This window comes from Cherax quadricarinatus, chromosome 89 (genome assembly GCF_038502225.1).
Source record: "Cherax quadricarinatus isolate ZL_2023a chromosome 89, ASM3850222v1, whole genome shotgun sequence".
Classification (NCBI taxonomy): Eukaryota; Metazoa; Arthropoda; class Malacostraca; order Decapoda; family Parastacidae; genus Cherax; species Cherax quadricarinatus.
The window spans coordinates 10532960-10547660 of record NC_091380.1 but is presented as its reverse complement, the minus strand read 5'-3'; the positions used below and the strand labels follow the sequence as shown (position 1 = coordinate 10547660).

General features: G+C 43.0%; 1 protein-coding gene across 3 annotated transcripts in view; it reads left to right on the top strand.

Annotated features, from left to right (window-relative positions):
• LOC128697307 (TIP41-like protein) overlaps positions 1 to 13014 on the top strand; it is a 52834-nt gene extending 39820 nt beyond the window's left edge. For 2 of the 3 annotated variants that reach the window (XM_070104176.1, XM_070104175.1), the window contains exons 5-6: positions 733 to 891; positions 8312 to 9399. In XM_070104176.1, coding sequence (XP_069960277.1) covers positions 733 to 891; positions 8312 to 8404 — 252 coding nt within the window. In that variant the 3' untranslated portion in view covers positions 8405 to 9399. Of the gene's footprint in view, positions 1 to 732; positions 892 to 8311; positions 9400 to 12289 lie in introns of those variants that run through there. The other variant, XR_011394570.1, reaches the window with a different exon arrangement.
• The last annotated feature ends 1687 nt before the right edge of the window (positions 13015 to 14701 follow it).

Below are 14701 nucleotides of genomic sequence, written 5' to 3'. Positions count from 1 at the left end.
TAAGTAAAAATAAATTTTTTTTTTTTTTTGAAATTTGGGCGACCCTGAGAACAAGTCTGGGAGAGTGCCTGGGGACCCTGAGAGGGTTAATACAATATACAGTACACAACTGTATCAACATTTAAAAATATACCAAAAATTTTATAAATGGTACAAAGGAGAAATTAAAACAGTATCAAAGATGGTTGACACAAACTCACTACCATTATAGTATGCTCCGTCGTTAAGTGAGGAGAGGCTGTATTAAGCCGTAAACGGTCCAAGCAGATCTACGTTCACATGTGTAGTGCTACAAAAGTAGATCTACGTTTTTTTTACATATTTTCAAATATAACAAAAAAAAAGTAGATCAAAGTTTTTTTACACATTTTCAAATGTAAAAAAAAAAAGAAGATCTACTTTTTTTACATACATACTTTCAAATGTTGAAAAAACGTATATATATGTTTGGACCGTTTACGGGTTAATGTAAGTATTGTACATGTATGTACTGTGTCATTATTTTATTTTTGTATCTGTTTTTTATGCTTAGCTGTATAAAGCACTTAATATATGATAGTATAAACATGTTATCAGGTATTTGAGATGCATTTGATAAAGAAAAACGTTTTCTATCCACTGGCAATATTCGCTTATGGTCGGGAGTCAGGAACATAACAGCTGTTGAAACGGGGGCTGTCCTGTATAATGATCTCAGAGAGGTAGATTGAACAGGCATGTCTGACCTTACAGCGAGTGATGCCCAGCGGGTTCTTTGTGGTATTCCGTCACTACTTGCGGGTGGACCAGGTGATAGTCAGAGTGAATGACACCAGACTCTACAGCCCCGTTGGTGCCTCATATATACTCCGGGAAACGTCAACAAGAGAGGCCCCAATCTCCAAGTTGCGAGTAAGTCGTGTTGTTTTTGGTTAGCATGAAACTTGCTGTATAACACTGTCAGTTATAGGGAAAAAAGAGTTTTATTTTACATTGTAAATTACAGGGTAAAAGAGTAATTATTTTGCATTGTAAATTATAGAGTAAAAGAGTAATTATTTTTTACATTGTAAGCAGTTGTCACTCTTACGAGGCTCCTGTATGTACAGATGCTCCTCGACTTACAATGGTGTTACATTATGATGAATTTGTTGTAAGTTGAAAATATCGTAAGTTGAATATGAATATGATAATTAAATAAGTAAACAAATAACTACTGTTACTGAATAAGTAAACAAATAATTACTGTAAGTAACTAAATAGCAATATTGAAAAGTAAATAAATGAATAAAAGTTACCATCTTGCCAACTTCCTGCTGGGTAATTATCTCAAGTTTCATCTCCAAAGTACAGTGGAACCTCAAAATTCGAACGTATCGCTTATCGAACTCTTCGAAAATTGACCGCTTTTTTCAAACCAACTTTGTCCCTATTATCGAACTTGCCCCTTCTTTCAAATCGCCGGGTACCAGACCTGTCCGCCAGCCTGCTCTGTCCGAGTCCCCACGCAGGCGCCGTGAGCCAGTCTGGCTTTGTTGATGCTTGAGTGAACACTAACCTGTGCTCTCATTCGAACATTTTACGATAAATTCATTGTGTTTAGTGCTTGTGGGACTGTGAAATAAGCTACATTGGGCCCAAAGAAACTTGCTAGTGGTACCCCTGTGGTAAAGAAAGTGAGAAAACACCATAGATGTGAAGAAGAAAATAATACAGAAGTATGAGAGTGGTATGCGACTTGTTGACCTTGCCAGGATGTATGGGAAAAACAAGATTTACACCAAGTGGAATGATGTCCAAATGTTTGTGGAGAAGTACCACCCTGAGCAAGCTGAAACAAGCCATCTTTGCAACAAGTTCAGTGACAGAACCATGTCCCATTTTAGGGAAATCTTAAAGAGGCGCCAGAAACAGAGGACTGTGGACAGTTATTTTGTGAGACAGGGGTCCAGTGACTCTCAAGCTAGTCCTAGTGGCATTAAAAGACAGAGAAGGGAAGTAGCCCCAGAGAGTGCTTTACCTGAAGTCCTCATGGAGGGGGATTCTCCTTCCAAACACTAACCCCAACTCCCTCTCTTCTCCTCCCTATCTTCCAGATGCCATCACCAATCTTCAATAAAGGTAAGTAAAAATGTTATTTTATATGTTTATTTAAATTTATTAATACATAATTGTACACTATAGTATTTGTTGTGTGTACGTAAAGCTGTAATTAATCTCTATAAAATGTATTTTTTGTGTGAATATTTTTGGGTTTTTGGAACGGATTAATTGTATTTCCATTATTTCTTATGGGAAATATTGCTTTGCCTTTCAAACTTTTCGACTTTAGAACTACCTCCTGGAACGGATTAAGTTCGAAATTTGAGGTTCCACTGTAATTGTGATTGCACCATTGTAAAGTCGAAATATGATAACTCGAGGAGTACCTTTATAGTGTAATTAGTTCCTCATCCTTGATGTAATATACCTGGAGAGTGTTGTGGGGGTCAACACTCCTGTGACCCAGTCCATGACCAGGCCTCATGGTGGATCAGAGCCTGATCACCCAAACTGTTATTACTGGCCACACGCAAACCAGTGTACTAGTAGCTGGGCCGAGCTGTAGCGGCACTTGTGTGATCCTCAGGTCCCTTAGTGACACTGTTGTCCACCTTCCCTACTGGCACTGCAACATACTTAGTTGACTGTTGTCAAGCAGCCATGTTGCTTGACAATGGTTTACCTGGAGAGGGTTTTGGGGGTCAATGCCCCCCACAGCCCGGTCTGAGACCAGGCCTCATGGTGGATCAGGGTCTGATTAACCAGGCTGTTACTGCTTGCTGCACACAAGCTGACATACGAACCACACCCCGGTTGGCCAGGTACTGACTTTAGGTGCCTGTCCAGTGCCTTCTTGAAGACAGCCAGGGGTGTATTGGTAATCCCCCTTATGTATGCTGGGAGGCAATTGAACAGTCTTGGGCCCTGAACACTTATTGTGTTGTCTCTCAGTGTACTTGTGGTAACCTTGCTTTTCATCGGGGGAATGTTGCATCTCCTGCCGAGTCTTTTGCTTTCATATGGAGTGATTTTCGTGTGCAGGTTTGGTACCAGTCCCTCCAGGACCTTCCAAGTGTATTTTTTTTTTTTTTATTATCACACTGGCCGATTCCCACCAAGGCAGGGTGGCCCGAAAAAGAAAAACTTTCACCATCATTCACTCCATCACTGTCTTGCCAGAAGGGTGCTTTACACTACAGTTTTTAAACTCCAACATTAACACCCCTCCTTCAGAGTGTAGGCACTGTACTTCCCATCTCCAGGACTCAAGTCCGGCCTACCGGTTTCCCTGAATCCCTTCATAAATGTTACTTTGCTCACACTCCAACAGCACGTCAAGTATTAAAAACCATTTGTCTCCATTCACTCCTATCAAACACGCTCATGCATGCCTGCTGGAAGTCCAAGCCCTTCGCACACAAAACCTCCTTTACCCCCTCCCTCCAACCTTTCCTAGGCCGACCCCTACCCCGCCTTCCTTCCACTACAGACTGATACACTCTTGAAGTCATTCTGTTTCGCTCCATTCTCTCTACATGTCCGAACCACCTCAACAACCCTTCCTCAGCCCTCTGGACAACAGTTTTGGTAATCCCGCACCTCCTCCTAACTTCCAAACTATGAATTCTCTGCATTATATTCACACCACACATTGCCCTCAGACATGACATCTCCACTGCCTCCAGCCTTCTCCTCGTTGCAACATTCATCACCCACGCTTCACACCCATATAAGAGCGTTGGTAAAACTATACTCTCATACATTCCCCTCTTTGCCTCCAAGGACAAAGTTCTTTGTCTCCACAGACTCCTAAGTGCACCACTCACTCTTTTTCCCTCATCAATTCTATGATTCACCTCATCTTTCATAGACCCATCCGCTGACACGTCCACTCCCAAATATCTGAACACGTTCACCTCCTCCATACTCTCTCCCTCCAATCTGATATCCAATCTTTCATCACCTAATCTTTTTGTTATCCTCATAACCTTACTCTTTCCTGTATTCACCTTTAATTTTCTTCTTTTGCACACCCTACCAAATTCATCCACCAATCTCTGCAACTTCTCTTCAGAATCTCCCAAGAGCACAGTGTCATCAGCAAAGAGCAGCTGTGACAACTCCCACTTTGTGTGTGATTCTTTATCTTTTAACTCCACGCCTCTTGCCAAGACCCTCACATTTACTTCTCTTACAACCCCATCTATAAATATATTAAACAACCACGGTGACATCACACATCCTTGTCTAAGGCCTACTTTTACTGGGAAAAAATTTCCCTCTTTCCTACATACTCTAACTTGAGCCTCACTATCCTCGTAAAAACTCTTCACTGCTTTCAGTAACCTACCTCCTACACCATACACCTGCAACATCTGCCACATTGCCCCCCTATCCACCCTGTCATACGCCTTTTCCAAATCCATAAATGCCACAAAGACCTCTTGTTCTCCTCCGTTAATCGCCGTATCTCCATCTTAGCAACTCTGAGCTCCTCTCTCAGCTGCTGGTAAAGTTGCTCAAGAGAAGGCATCACTGTAAACACCTGGTCCACACACCCCTTTCCTAAAGCCTCCTTGTTCATCTGCTATCCTATTCTCCGTCTTACTCTTAATTCTTTCAATTATAACTCTACCAAACTTATCCCCCTATAATTTTTGCACTCTCTTTTGTCCCCTTTGCCTTTATACAAGTGTATATTATCATGTATCTCTCTCGCCTGCATTCAAGGGAATACAGATCAAGGACCTTCAACTGTTCCCAGTAGTTTAGGTGCTTTATCGCAGATATGTGTGCCGTGAAAGTTCTTTGTACACTCTCCAGGTCTGCATTGTCGCCAGCCTTGAAGGGGGCAGTTAGTGTACAGCAGTATCCCAGCCTAGAGAGCACAAGCGATTTGAAGAGAATCATCATGGGCCTGGCGTCCCTAGTTTTAAAGGTTCTCATTATCCATCCTGTCATTTTCCTAGCGGATGAGGTTGATACATGTATATTGTTGTGGTCTTTGAAGGCAAGAGCCTCTGACATTATAACTCTCAGGTCCTTCGCATTACTTTTCCACTCTATTGCATGGTTAGAATTTGTGGTATACCCTGACACATTTTTAATTTCTTCAAATTTTCTATATCTGAGTAGTTGAAATTTCTCCTCATTGAACGTCATATTGTTCTGAGTGGCCCATTCGAAGATTTGGTTGATATCTGCTTGGAGTCTCGCAGTGTCTTCGATGGCGGTCACTGTCATGGTGATCCAGGTGTCATCCACAAAGGAAGACATGGAGCTATGGCTTATATCTCTGTCTATGTCAGAAATGAGAATGAGGAATAGAATGAGAGCGAGTACTGCGTCTTGTGGAACAGAGCTTTTTACCATGGCTGCCTCAGACTTTACTCTGTTTACTATTACTCTTTGTGTTCTATTTGTCAGGAAGTTGTAGATCCATCCACCAACTTTTCCCGTTATTCTTTTATCCAGCATTTTGTGTGCTATTACGCCATGGTCACACTTGTCGAAAGCTTTTGCAAAATCTGTGTATACTACATCTGTATTTTATTTATCCTCTACAGCATCCAGGACCTTGTCATAGTGGTCCAGTAGCTGGGACAGGCAGGAGCAACCTGCTCTTAACCTTGCTTCTTAGAACCCTCTCAAATATTTTTATGATATGGTATGTTAGTGCTATCGGTCTGTAGTTCTTTGCAATTGCTTTACTGCCACCTTTGTGGAGTGGGGCTATGTCTGTTGTTTTTAGTGAGTGTGGGATGACCCCCGTGTCCATGCTCCCTCTCCATAAAGTGCTGAAGGCACGCGATGGGACTTCTTGCAGTTCTTGATGAACACGGAGTTCCACCAGTTTGGGCCTGGGGCAGAGTGCATGGGCATGTCATTAACCCTTTGAGGGTTTCGGACGTACTAGTACGGCTTACGACCCAGGGTTTTTGACTTACTAGTACGCCTAAATTCTAGCTCCCTCAAATCTAGTGGGAGAAAGCTGGTAGGCCTTCATATGAAAGAATGGGTCTATGTGGTCAGTGTGCACAGCCAAAAAAAAAATCTTGCAGCACACAGTGCATAATGAGAAAAATAAAACTTTGACCGTTTTTTTGGAATAAAACAGCGACTTTGTACTGTATTTTCGTATGGTATTTATTGTTGTATTCTAGTTTTCTTGGTCTCATTTTATAGAATGGAAGTCATCTTACAGAAATTGAGATGATTTTGACTGGTTTTACAATGAAAGATACCTTGAAATTGAGCTCAAAGTAGCAGAAATGTTCGATTTTTACCAAATTTCAAAAGTAAACAAATCGTGCCAATGGTCCAATACACGTCAACTGGTGAGTCTAATATTCTTTCACAAGTGCGCCAATAATATTTATACCATTTTTTACACTAATGCAGTAGTCTGCATAACAGTAAATCTTATATTTTTTGTGAGAATAAAAATTCAAAGTGGAAAGCAAAAGAATATAAGAGGGGCCTTGAGACATGACTAATGAACAGAGGAAATGTCATTTTAGTGCCAGGAATGTCTTTCTTGCTTATTCTGGACCCTATTCAGAAATTGGCATCTTTTGAAATTTGTATGAAATTGGCAAAATTGCTAAATTCTGACCACTGTACTGGATAGTTGAATTTCATAAATGGGTGGTTTCTTACACCCATTCGATAGAGAAAATGGAGTTCTAGCGAAATATTCATGTTTTTTGTCGACTAGTACAGTGGAATTGGCCGAAAATGGGGATCAAAGTGGGCAAAATCGCCGATGCGTAAATATCCCCGAGACCGCTAACTTTGTGAGAGCATAATTCCGTAAGTTTTCCATCAAATTTCAAACTTTTGATGTCCTGATGATCGGGAAAAGATTCTCTATCTTTTCATAAGAGAATTTTTTTTTTTTTTTTTAAATGACTTTATTTTATTGTTTTATTTTGGTATTTCATGTTTTACTTTACTTTTTATGTTGTTAGTATTGTATTTTATACTGTAAGGTTTAGGATAAACACTGTGTACAACACAAATAGTTGTTTATTTCCCAGAAATTTGGCATAAAAAACACGGTCGTAAGTCGAGTGGTCGTAAGTCGAGCAGGTCGTAAGTCGGATGGTAGGTGTATATTATCAAATTCATGGAAACCATTAAATCTGTAGGGGCTATACAGCACCTGAGAATTAGAGTGGGTATTTAGATTTAACCCTTAAACTGTCCAACCATAGATCTACGTTCACTCGTGTAGTGCTCTGAGCGTAGATCTACGTTTTTTTACATGCTTTCTCATGGAGAAAATCAAGGTCGGAGCGCTACATGTGATTATGTAGATCTACGTTTGGACAGTTAAAGGGTTATACAGGGGAATGGGAGGACAGTTCCAGTTACATACTTGGAATAAGAGCTTTTCATCAATATCAAGGTACCCACTCTTCCTCGAAGGGCCAAGATTTACAGATTGTTACTTAATTCATTTTAAGTGCTATAGTTACACCAACACTCTTATATGCGAGTGAAGCATGGGTGGTGAATGTTATAACAATGAGAAGGCTGGAGGCAGTGGAGATGTCGTGTCCGAGGGTAATGTGTGGTGTGAATATAATGCAGAGAATTCGTAGTTTGGAAATTAGGAAGAGGTTCAGGATTACTAAAACTATTACCCAAAGGGCTGAAGAGGGGTTTTTGAGATGGTTTGGATATGTAAAGAAGATGGTACAAAATATAATGACTTCAAGAGTGTATAAATCTGTAGTGGAGGGAAGGTGGGGTAGGGGTCGGCTCAGGAAAGGTTGGAGGGAGGGGGTAAAGGAAGATTTGTGTGTGAGGGGCTTGGACTTCCAGCAAGCATGCATGAGCATGTTAGATAGAAGCTAATGGAGACAAATAGTTTTTATGACTTGACGTGCTGTTGGAGTGTGAGCAAGGTAACATTTATGAAGGGATTCAGGGAAACCGGCAGGCCGGACTTGAGTCCTGGAGATGGGAAATACAGTGTCTGCACTCTGAAGGAGGGGTGTTAATGTTAGAGTTTTATAACTGTAGTGTAAGCGTACCTCTGGCAAGACAGTGATGGAGTGAACACTGATGAAAGTTTTTCTTTTTTCGGGCCACCCTGCCTTGGTGGGAAACGGCCAATATGTTAATAATAATAAAATAATAAAAAATGCTATACCCATGTTTGTCATTCAGCCGAAGACGTGATGGAGGCTTGATCCTCAGTCTGCTGAGTGCCAGACAGACCTGCTTCCTATTTGTCCTCACCTAGATATAAATTGTTACAGCTCATGATGTATATTTACAGGTGGATTCATCAGTGTACAACACTCCGGACCTAGTGTGGCAACACCTTCCACTGGTGAAGGAGAGCATTGACAAGTTAGTGGTGGAGTCCTGAGAACTTAGTTTTAAGTCGTCCCTCTTCGTCTGGTGGTTGTTAAAGAAATCATGCAGGGCGTAAGTGCAAGTTGATCATTTATTAACAGGCATGACCAGACATTTTAAGCCACATGTCTAAATATTGATTATCATTACTTTGGTTACATTAGCCATTAAGCAGTCAGCCAGTGTTGGTATGAAGTGCACTTCAAAATTATGTAGATGGTGAAATCTAAATCTAAAATGTGATTGTCTCAGGATACCGAGGGTATTCAAAAAAGAAATTAATAATTGTTGTGTCAGTAGGGCAGCACAACTTCCACAAAATCTTAATGGATGGACAATGCCAGCGTTGTATGACCCTTATGGGTTTAGTGCCTGGTTTTTATTGTAATAATGGATGGATGATGACATATATTAGCTAAAGCATGCAACTCAGAAGAGTTTCCTCTGTCAGTGAGGGGCTCTTGATCCAAGGAACTGTACCTGACCTGTTGAAAAAATATATATGTACTGAAAAACGTTTATTTCATTCCTATATTGATATAATAGGGAGCGCTAATACAGTAAGGAACAAAATGTCAGCTCTATAGTCAAACAACAGCGCTGTTTGACCCTGGTGGGTTTATTGCTTAGTTTTGATTGTAATAATAATAGTGAAATAATTACTACATGTTTTAGTGTACCAGCTCATCCTCAAAGCCAGTATTTTGTTGTTAAGAAAGTCACAAGTGAATGTTACACGAGCCTTAGGCCCTTATGGGTTTAGCACTTACTTATAATTATAACAATAATCATTGATTTTCTGACCAAGTCCACTTTGGAAGTCCCCATCTTCAAAATTTTTACAGCAAATATATAGGAGAAAGAGAGAGAGTGAGAGAGTGACAGTGAAAGAGATTGAGAGTGAGAGAGTAAGAGAGAGAGTGACAGTGAGTGAGTGAGAGTGAAAGAGAATGAGAGAGTGAGAGTGAGAGCCACCACTGATTGGAATGCTCTTCTCCAAGGGGATGTTGACAACCAAGTGAAAGCCTTCACTGGACACATCCTTAATCTACAACAAGAACACATTCCTCACCGGCAATATGTGATGAAGCCTACAGATCAGCCTTGGTTTGGCTTTCCTTGTAGAGAGGCTGCTACTGCTAAGTACAAGGCATGGTGAAGGTATAAGAGACATCCTACCACCTATAACAGGAACTTGCACAGGCAAGCCTGTAGGCATATGGGTGACGTTCAAAAGTGGGCCATTGCTAAATGGGAGGTGGACACAAAAAGAAAGCTAGCATCAGGTAGGGTAGGCTCCAAAACCTAGTGGTCCCTGGCCAAGGACAGACAAGGTTATCTGCCTGATGAACTCATTCCACCTCTAAATCAACAGGATGGGACCACCTCTACTGGTAGTCAAGTGAAAGCAGACCTTTTTACCAAACACTTAGCTACCAAAATGCAAGTTCTTGATCCAGTAAGGGACCCTCCTTGGCTAGCTGCAAGAACTGTGTCAAAACTGTCAAGTGGTGACGATAAGGCAGGAGGAGGTGCATTTCCTTCTTAAATCGCTTGACCAAGAAAAGGCTGTGGGCCCAGACAAGCTGAGCCCAAGATTGCTGAGAAGATGTGCAGACCAGCTAGCAGCACCTCTAACTCACATCTTTTAGCACTGCCTAGTACAGTGTAAATGGCCTTCTATGTGGAAAGAGGCAAATGTAGTCCCTGTTCACAAAAAGAAGAGCAGAGCAGAAATCAGCAACTACAGACCAGTGTCACTCCTGTCAATCACTGGCAAGATCCTTGAGACAATAATCTCAAGACAAATGACAGAGCTTTTTGACTACTGTTCACTACTTTGTGACCATCAATATGGCTTCAGGAAAGGTTACTCTGCTGCTGATCTGTTAAACCTCTCCACTAAGTGGCACCAGTCACTGGATGAATCCAAAGTCAGCTGTGTGGTAGCACTGGACATTGCTGGTGCTTTCGACCGGGTGTGGCACCAGGGCCTCTTAGCAAAACTGCAAGCTCTGGGAATTGCAGGCTCTGTGCTATGTCTCCTCAGTGATTACCTTCATGGTAGATCTCTAAGGGTAGTTCTCAATGGAATGGAATCAGCAAGACATCTTACTGGGGCAAGTGTTTCACAAGGAAGCGTGCTGGGACCATTGTTATGGAATGTCTACTTCAATGACCTTCTTCATCTCATCCCAGAATCCCATGCATATGCAGATGGCTGTACACTGACATTCACTTACCCAAGAGAAGAAATGCCAGCTGCTCTAAGCTACATCAATCACCAGCTAAGAGCTATATCAGCTTGGGGAAATAGATGGCAAGTAACATTTGCACCTGAGAAAACACAAATGATGGTCTCTAGGCACCATGATGGTAATGCTGGTGCAGCAGTAAGGATGAATGGGAGGATGTTGGCACCTGGAGAAAAAGTTGATATCCTTGGGGTGAAATTTGACTCCAAACTGACCATGAAGAACCACATTGTAAATCTTGCAAACAAGGCAGCCAGGAAGCTTACAGCACTTCACCATATCTCGCATCTGCTTGACAGTAGGGGATGCAAGATTCTGTACGAGGCACAAGTATGCCCACACCTTGAGTATGCTCCACTTTCTTGGTTTGCCTGCCCCCCCTCTCATCTGCGACTGCTTGACAGAGTAGAGAACAGAGCAAGACGTCTCATCTCTCGCCTGGACCAGTCCTGGATAGATCTGTCATTTCAGCAGAACCTTCAACACAGGAGGGATGTGGGTGGCCTTACTGTTATGTACAAGGCCAATATTGTCAAAGTACCATGCTTGGATCCACTTCGAGGACAGCGTGAAACAAGCTTTTATGCCACAAGACGGGCAGAAAGCAGCAACTTCACTCTGGCTGTACCCTTCTCCAGAACATCACTTCGTCTGAGATCATTTATCTCCAAGATGACTCGAGTATGGAACACAATCGTACAGCGTAATGATGTCAATGAGATAGTCAGTTGATCAAATGAAAATGCTGGACCACAGATGGCTCCAACTTCATCCTGTTCCCTACTTGTTTGTTTCATAACAATAAAAATGCTTTCAAATGAGCTGATGTAGGTAACAGCTCTTAGCTTGTCAATAAAGTTACGAATCCTTAACCTGTAAATAGCATGTCAGTAAATCCAGGGATCCTTAACCTAACTTTGTCAAACCCTGTGTAAAAAAAAAAAAAAAGTGAAAGAGTGAGAGTGAGAGTGAATGTGAGAGAGTGAGATAGTGATAGAGAGAGAGAGAGAGAGAGAGAGAGAGAGAGAGAGAGAGAGAGTGAGATAGTGATAGAGAGAGAGAGAGAGAAAAGAGGACTTTGAAGCAACACTGAATCTTTCTTCTTTCTTTCAACAAACTGGCCGCATCCCACCAAGGCAGGGTGACCCAAAAATAAAAACAAAAGTTTCTCTTTTCAAATTTAGTAATTTATACAGGAGAAGGGGTTACTAGCCCCTTGCTCCCGGCATTGTAGTCGCCTCTTACAACACGCATGGCTTACGGAGGAAGAATTCTGTTCCACTTCCCCATGGAGGTAAGAGGAAATAAACTAGAAGGAAAATAGAATACCCAGATGGGTGTGTGTATATATATGCTTGTACATGTATGTGTAGTGTGACCTAAGTGCAAGTAGAAGTAGCAAGACTTACCTGAAATCTTGCATGTTTTTTTTTTTTTATTATCACACCGGCCGATTCCCACCAAGGCAGGGTGGCCCGAAAAAGAAAAACTTTCACCATCATTCACTCCATCACTGTCTTGCCAGAAGGGTGCTTTACACTACAGTTTTTAAACTGCATGTTTATGAGACAGAAAAAAAGACACCAGCAATCCTACTATCATGTAAAACAATTACAGGCTTTTGTTTTACACTCACTTGGCAGGACGGTAGTACCTCCCTGGGCGGTTGCTGTCTACCAACCTACTACCACAGGATGGTAGTACCTCCCTGGGCGGTTGCTGTCTACCAACCTACTACCACAGGATGGTAGTACCTCCCTGGGCGGTTGCTGTCTACCAACCTACTACCTAGAACACTGAATCTGTTTACATAATATTTAGTTTACTGGCATTGTGGTTGCTATGTTATAATTTCCAACTTTTAATTTAGGAGAAGAGGTTGCATCTACAGCGTCTGATCATGGGGGACTTGTGAAAAAAGCTACACCACAGAATGTCATTACTAATTTATATTTGAGGTGATGGTTCTTAAGAGTCAGTCTAAAATGTAATGATTTGCTGTAGCTCACTTGGTAATTTTTTTTTTTTTTTTTGAGCCAGGGGGATACACTAAGCTAAACAGGGGTCTAATAATGCCTGGAAGGGAGTGACAGGCATTCAGATTTGATTCAAGGGAGATGGAGGGTTAAGTATAGTTCCTTGGATCAAGAGCCCAATGGAAATAAGTCACTCTGTCTGACTTTTTTGGGTTATCCCAGGTTCTCTACACATATGCTGCTATGTATGATAATTCTATGTAACTGTATTTGTGTATACCTGAATAAACTTACTTACTTACTTACTTACTTATTCTGACCTCAATTATAATCATAATTAAGTGCTAAGCCCACAAGGGTCATACACCACTGAATTGCTGACCTCAAGACACTTCCCTTGGGTTTCGTGCCTAGTAAATATATTTAGGTACACAAATTACTGTACATTAGTAACATATGTGTAAGTTATCTACCAGGATAACCCATGTCTTACTAGTAAGACAGGTCAACATCCAGGGTCACCCTGCAAGACAGGTCGACATCCAGGGTCACCCTGCAAGACAGGTCAACATCCAGGGTCTCCCTGCAAGACAGGTCGACATCCAGGGTCACCCTGCAAGACAGATCAACATCCAGGGTCTCCCTGCAAGACAGGTCAACATCCAGGGTCACCCTGCAAGACAGGTCGACATCCAGGGTCACCCTGCAAGACAGATCAACATCCAGGGTCTCCCTGCAAGACAGGTCAACATCCAGGGTCACCCTGCAAGACAGGTCAACATCCAGGATCACCCTGCAAGACAGGTCGACATCCAGGGTCACCCTGCAAGACAGGTCAACATCCAGGGTCACCCTGCAAGACAGGTCGACATCCAGGGTCACCCTGCAAGACAGACCAACATCCAGGGTCTCCCTGCAAGACAGGTCAACATCCAGGGTCACCCTGCAAGACAGGTCGACATCCAGGGTCACCCTGCAAGACAGATCAACATCCAGGGTCTCCCTGCAAGACAGGTCAACATCCAGGGTCACCCTGCAAGACAGGTCGACATCCAGGGTCACCCTGCAAGACAGATCAACATCCAGGGTCACCCTGCAAGACAGGTCAACATCCAGGGTCATCCTGCAAGACAGATCAACATCCAGGGTCACCCTGCAAGACAGGTCGACATCCAGGGTCACCCTGCAAGACAGGTCAACATCCAGGATCACCCTGCAAGACAGATCAACATCCAGGGTCACCCTGCAAGACAGGTCGACATCCAGGGTCACCCTGCAAGACAGATCAACATCCAGGGTCACCCTGCAAGACAGGTCAACATCCAGGGTCACCCTGCAAGACACGTCAACATCCAGGGTCACCCTGCAAGACAGATCAACATCCAGGGTCACCCTGCAAGACAGATCGACATTCAGGGTTACCCTGCAAGACAGGTCAACATCCAGGGTCACCCTGCAAGATGGATCGACATCCAGGGTTACCCTGCAAGACAGGTCGACATCCAGGGTCACCCTGCAAGACAGATCAACATCCAGGGTCACCCTGCAAGACAGGTCGACATCCAGGGTCACCCTGCAAGACAGATCAACATCCAGGGTCATCCTGCAAGACAGATCAACATCCAGGGTCACCCTGCAAGACAGGTCGACATCCAGGGTCACCCTGCAAGACAGGTTAACATCCAGGGTCATCCTGCAAGACAGATCAACATCCAGGGTCACCCTGCAAGACAGGTCGACATCCAGAGTCACCCTGCAAGACAGGTCGACATCCAGGGTCACCCTGCAAGACAGATCAACATCCAGGGTCATCCTGCAAGACAGATCAACATCCAGGATCTCCCTGCAAGACAGGTCAACATCCAGAGTCACCCTGCAAGACAGATCAACATCCAGAGTCACTCTGCAAGACAGGTCAACATCCAGAGTCACCCAGCAAGACAGGTCAACATCCAGGGTCACCCTGCAAGACAGGTCAACATCCAGGGTCACCCTGCAAGACAGGTCAACATCCAGGGTCACCCTGCAAGACAGGTCAACATCCAGGGTCACCCTGCAAGACAGGTCAACATCCAGAGT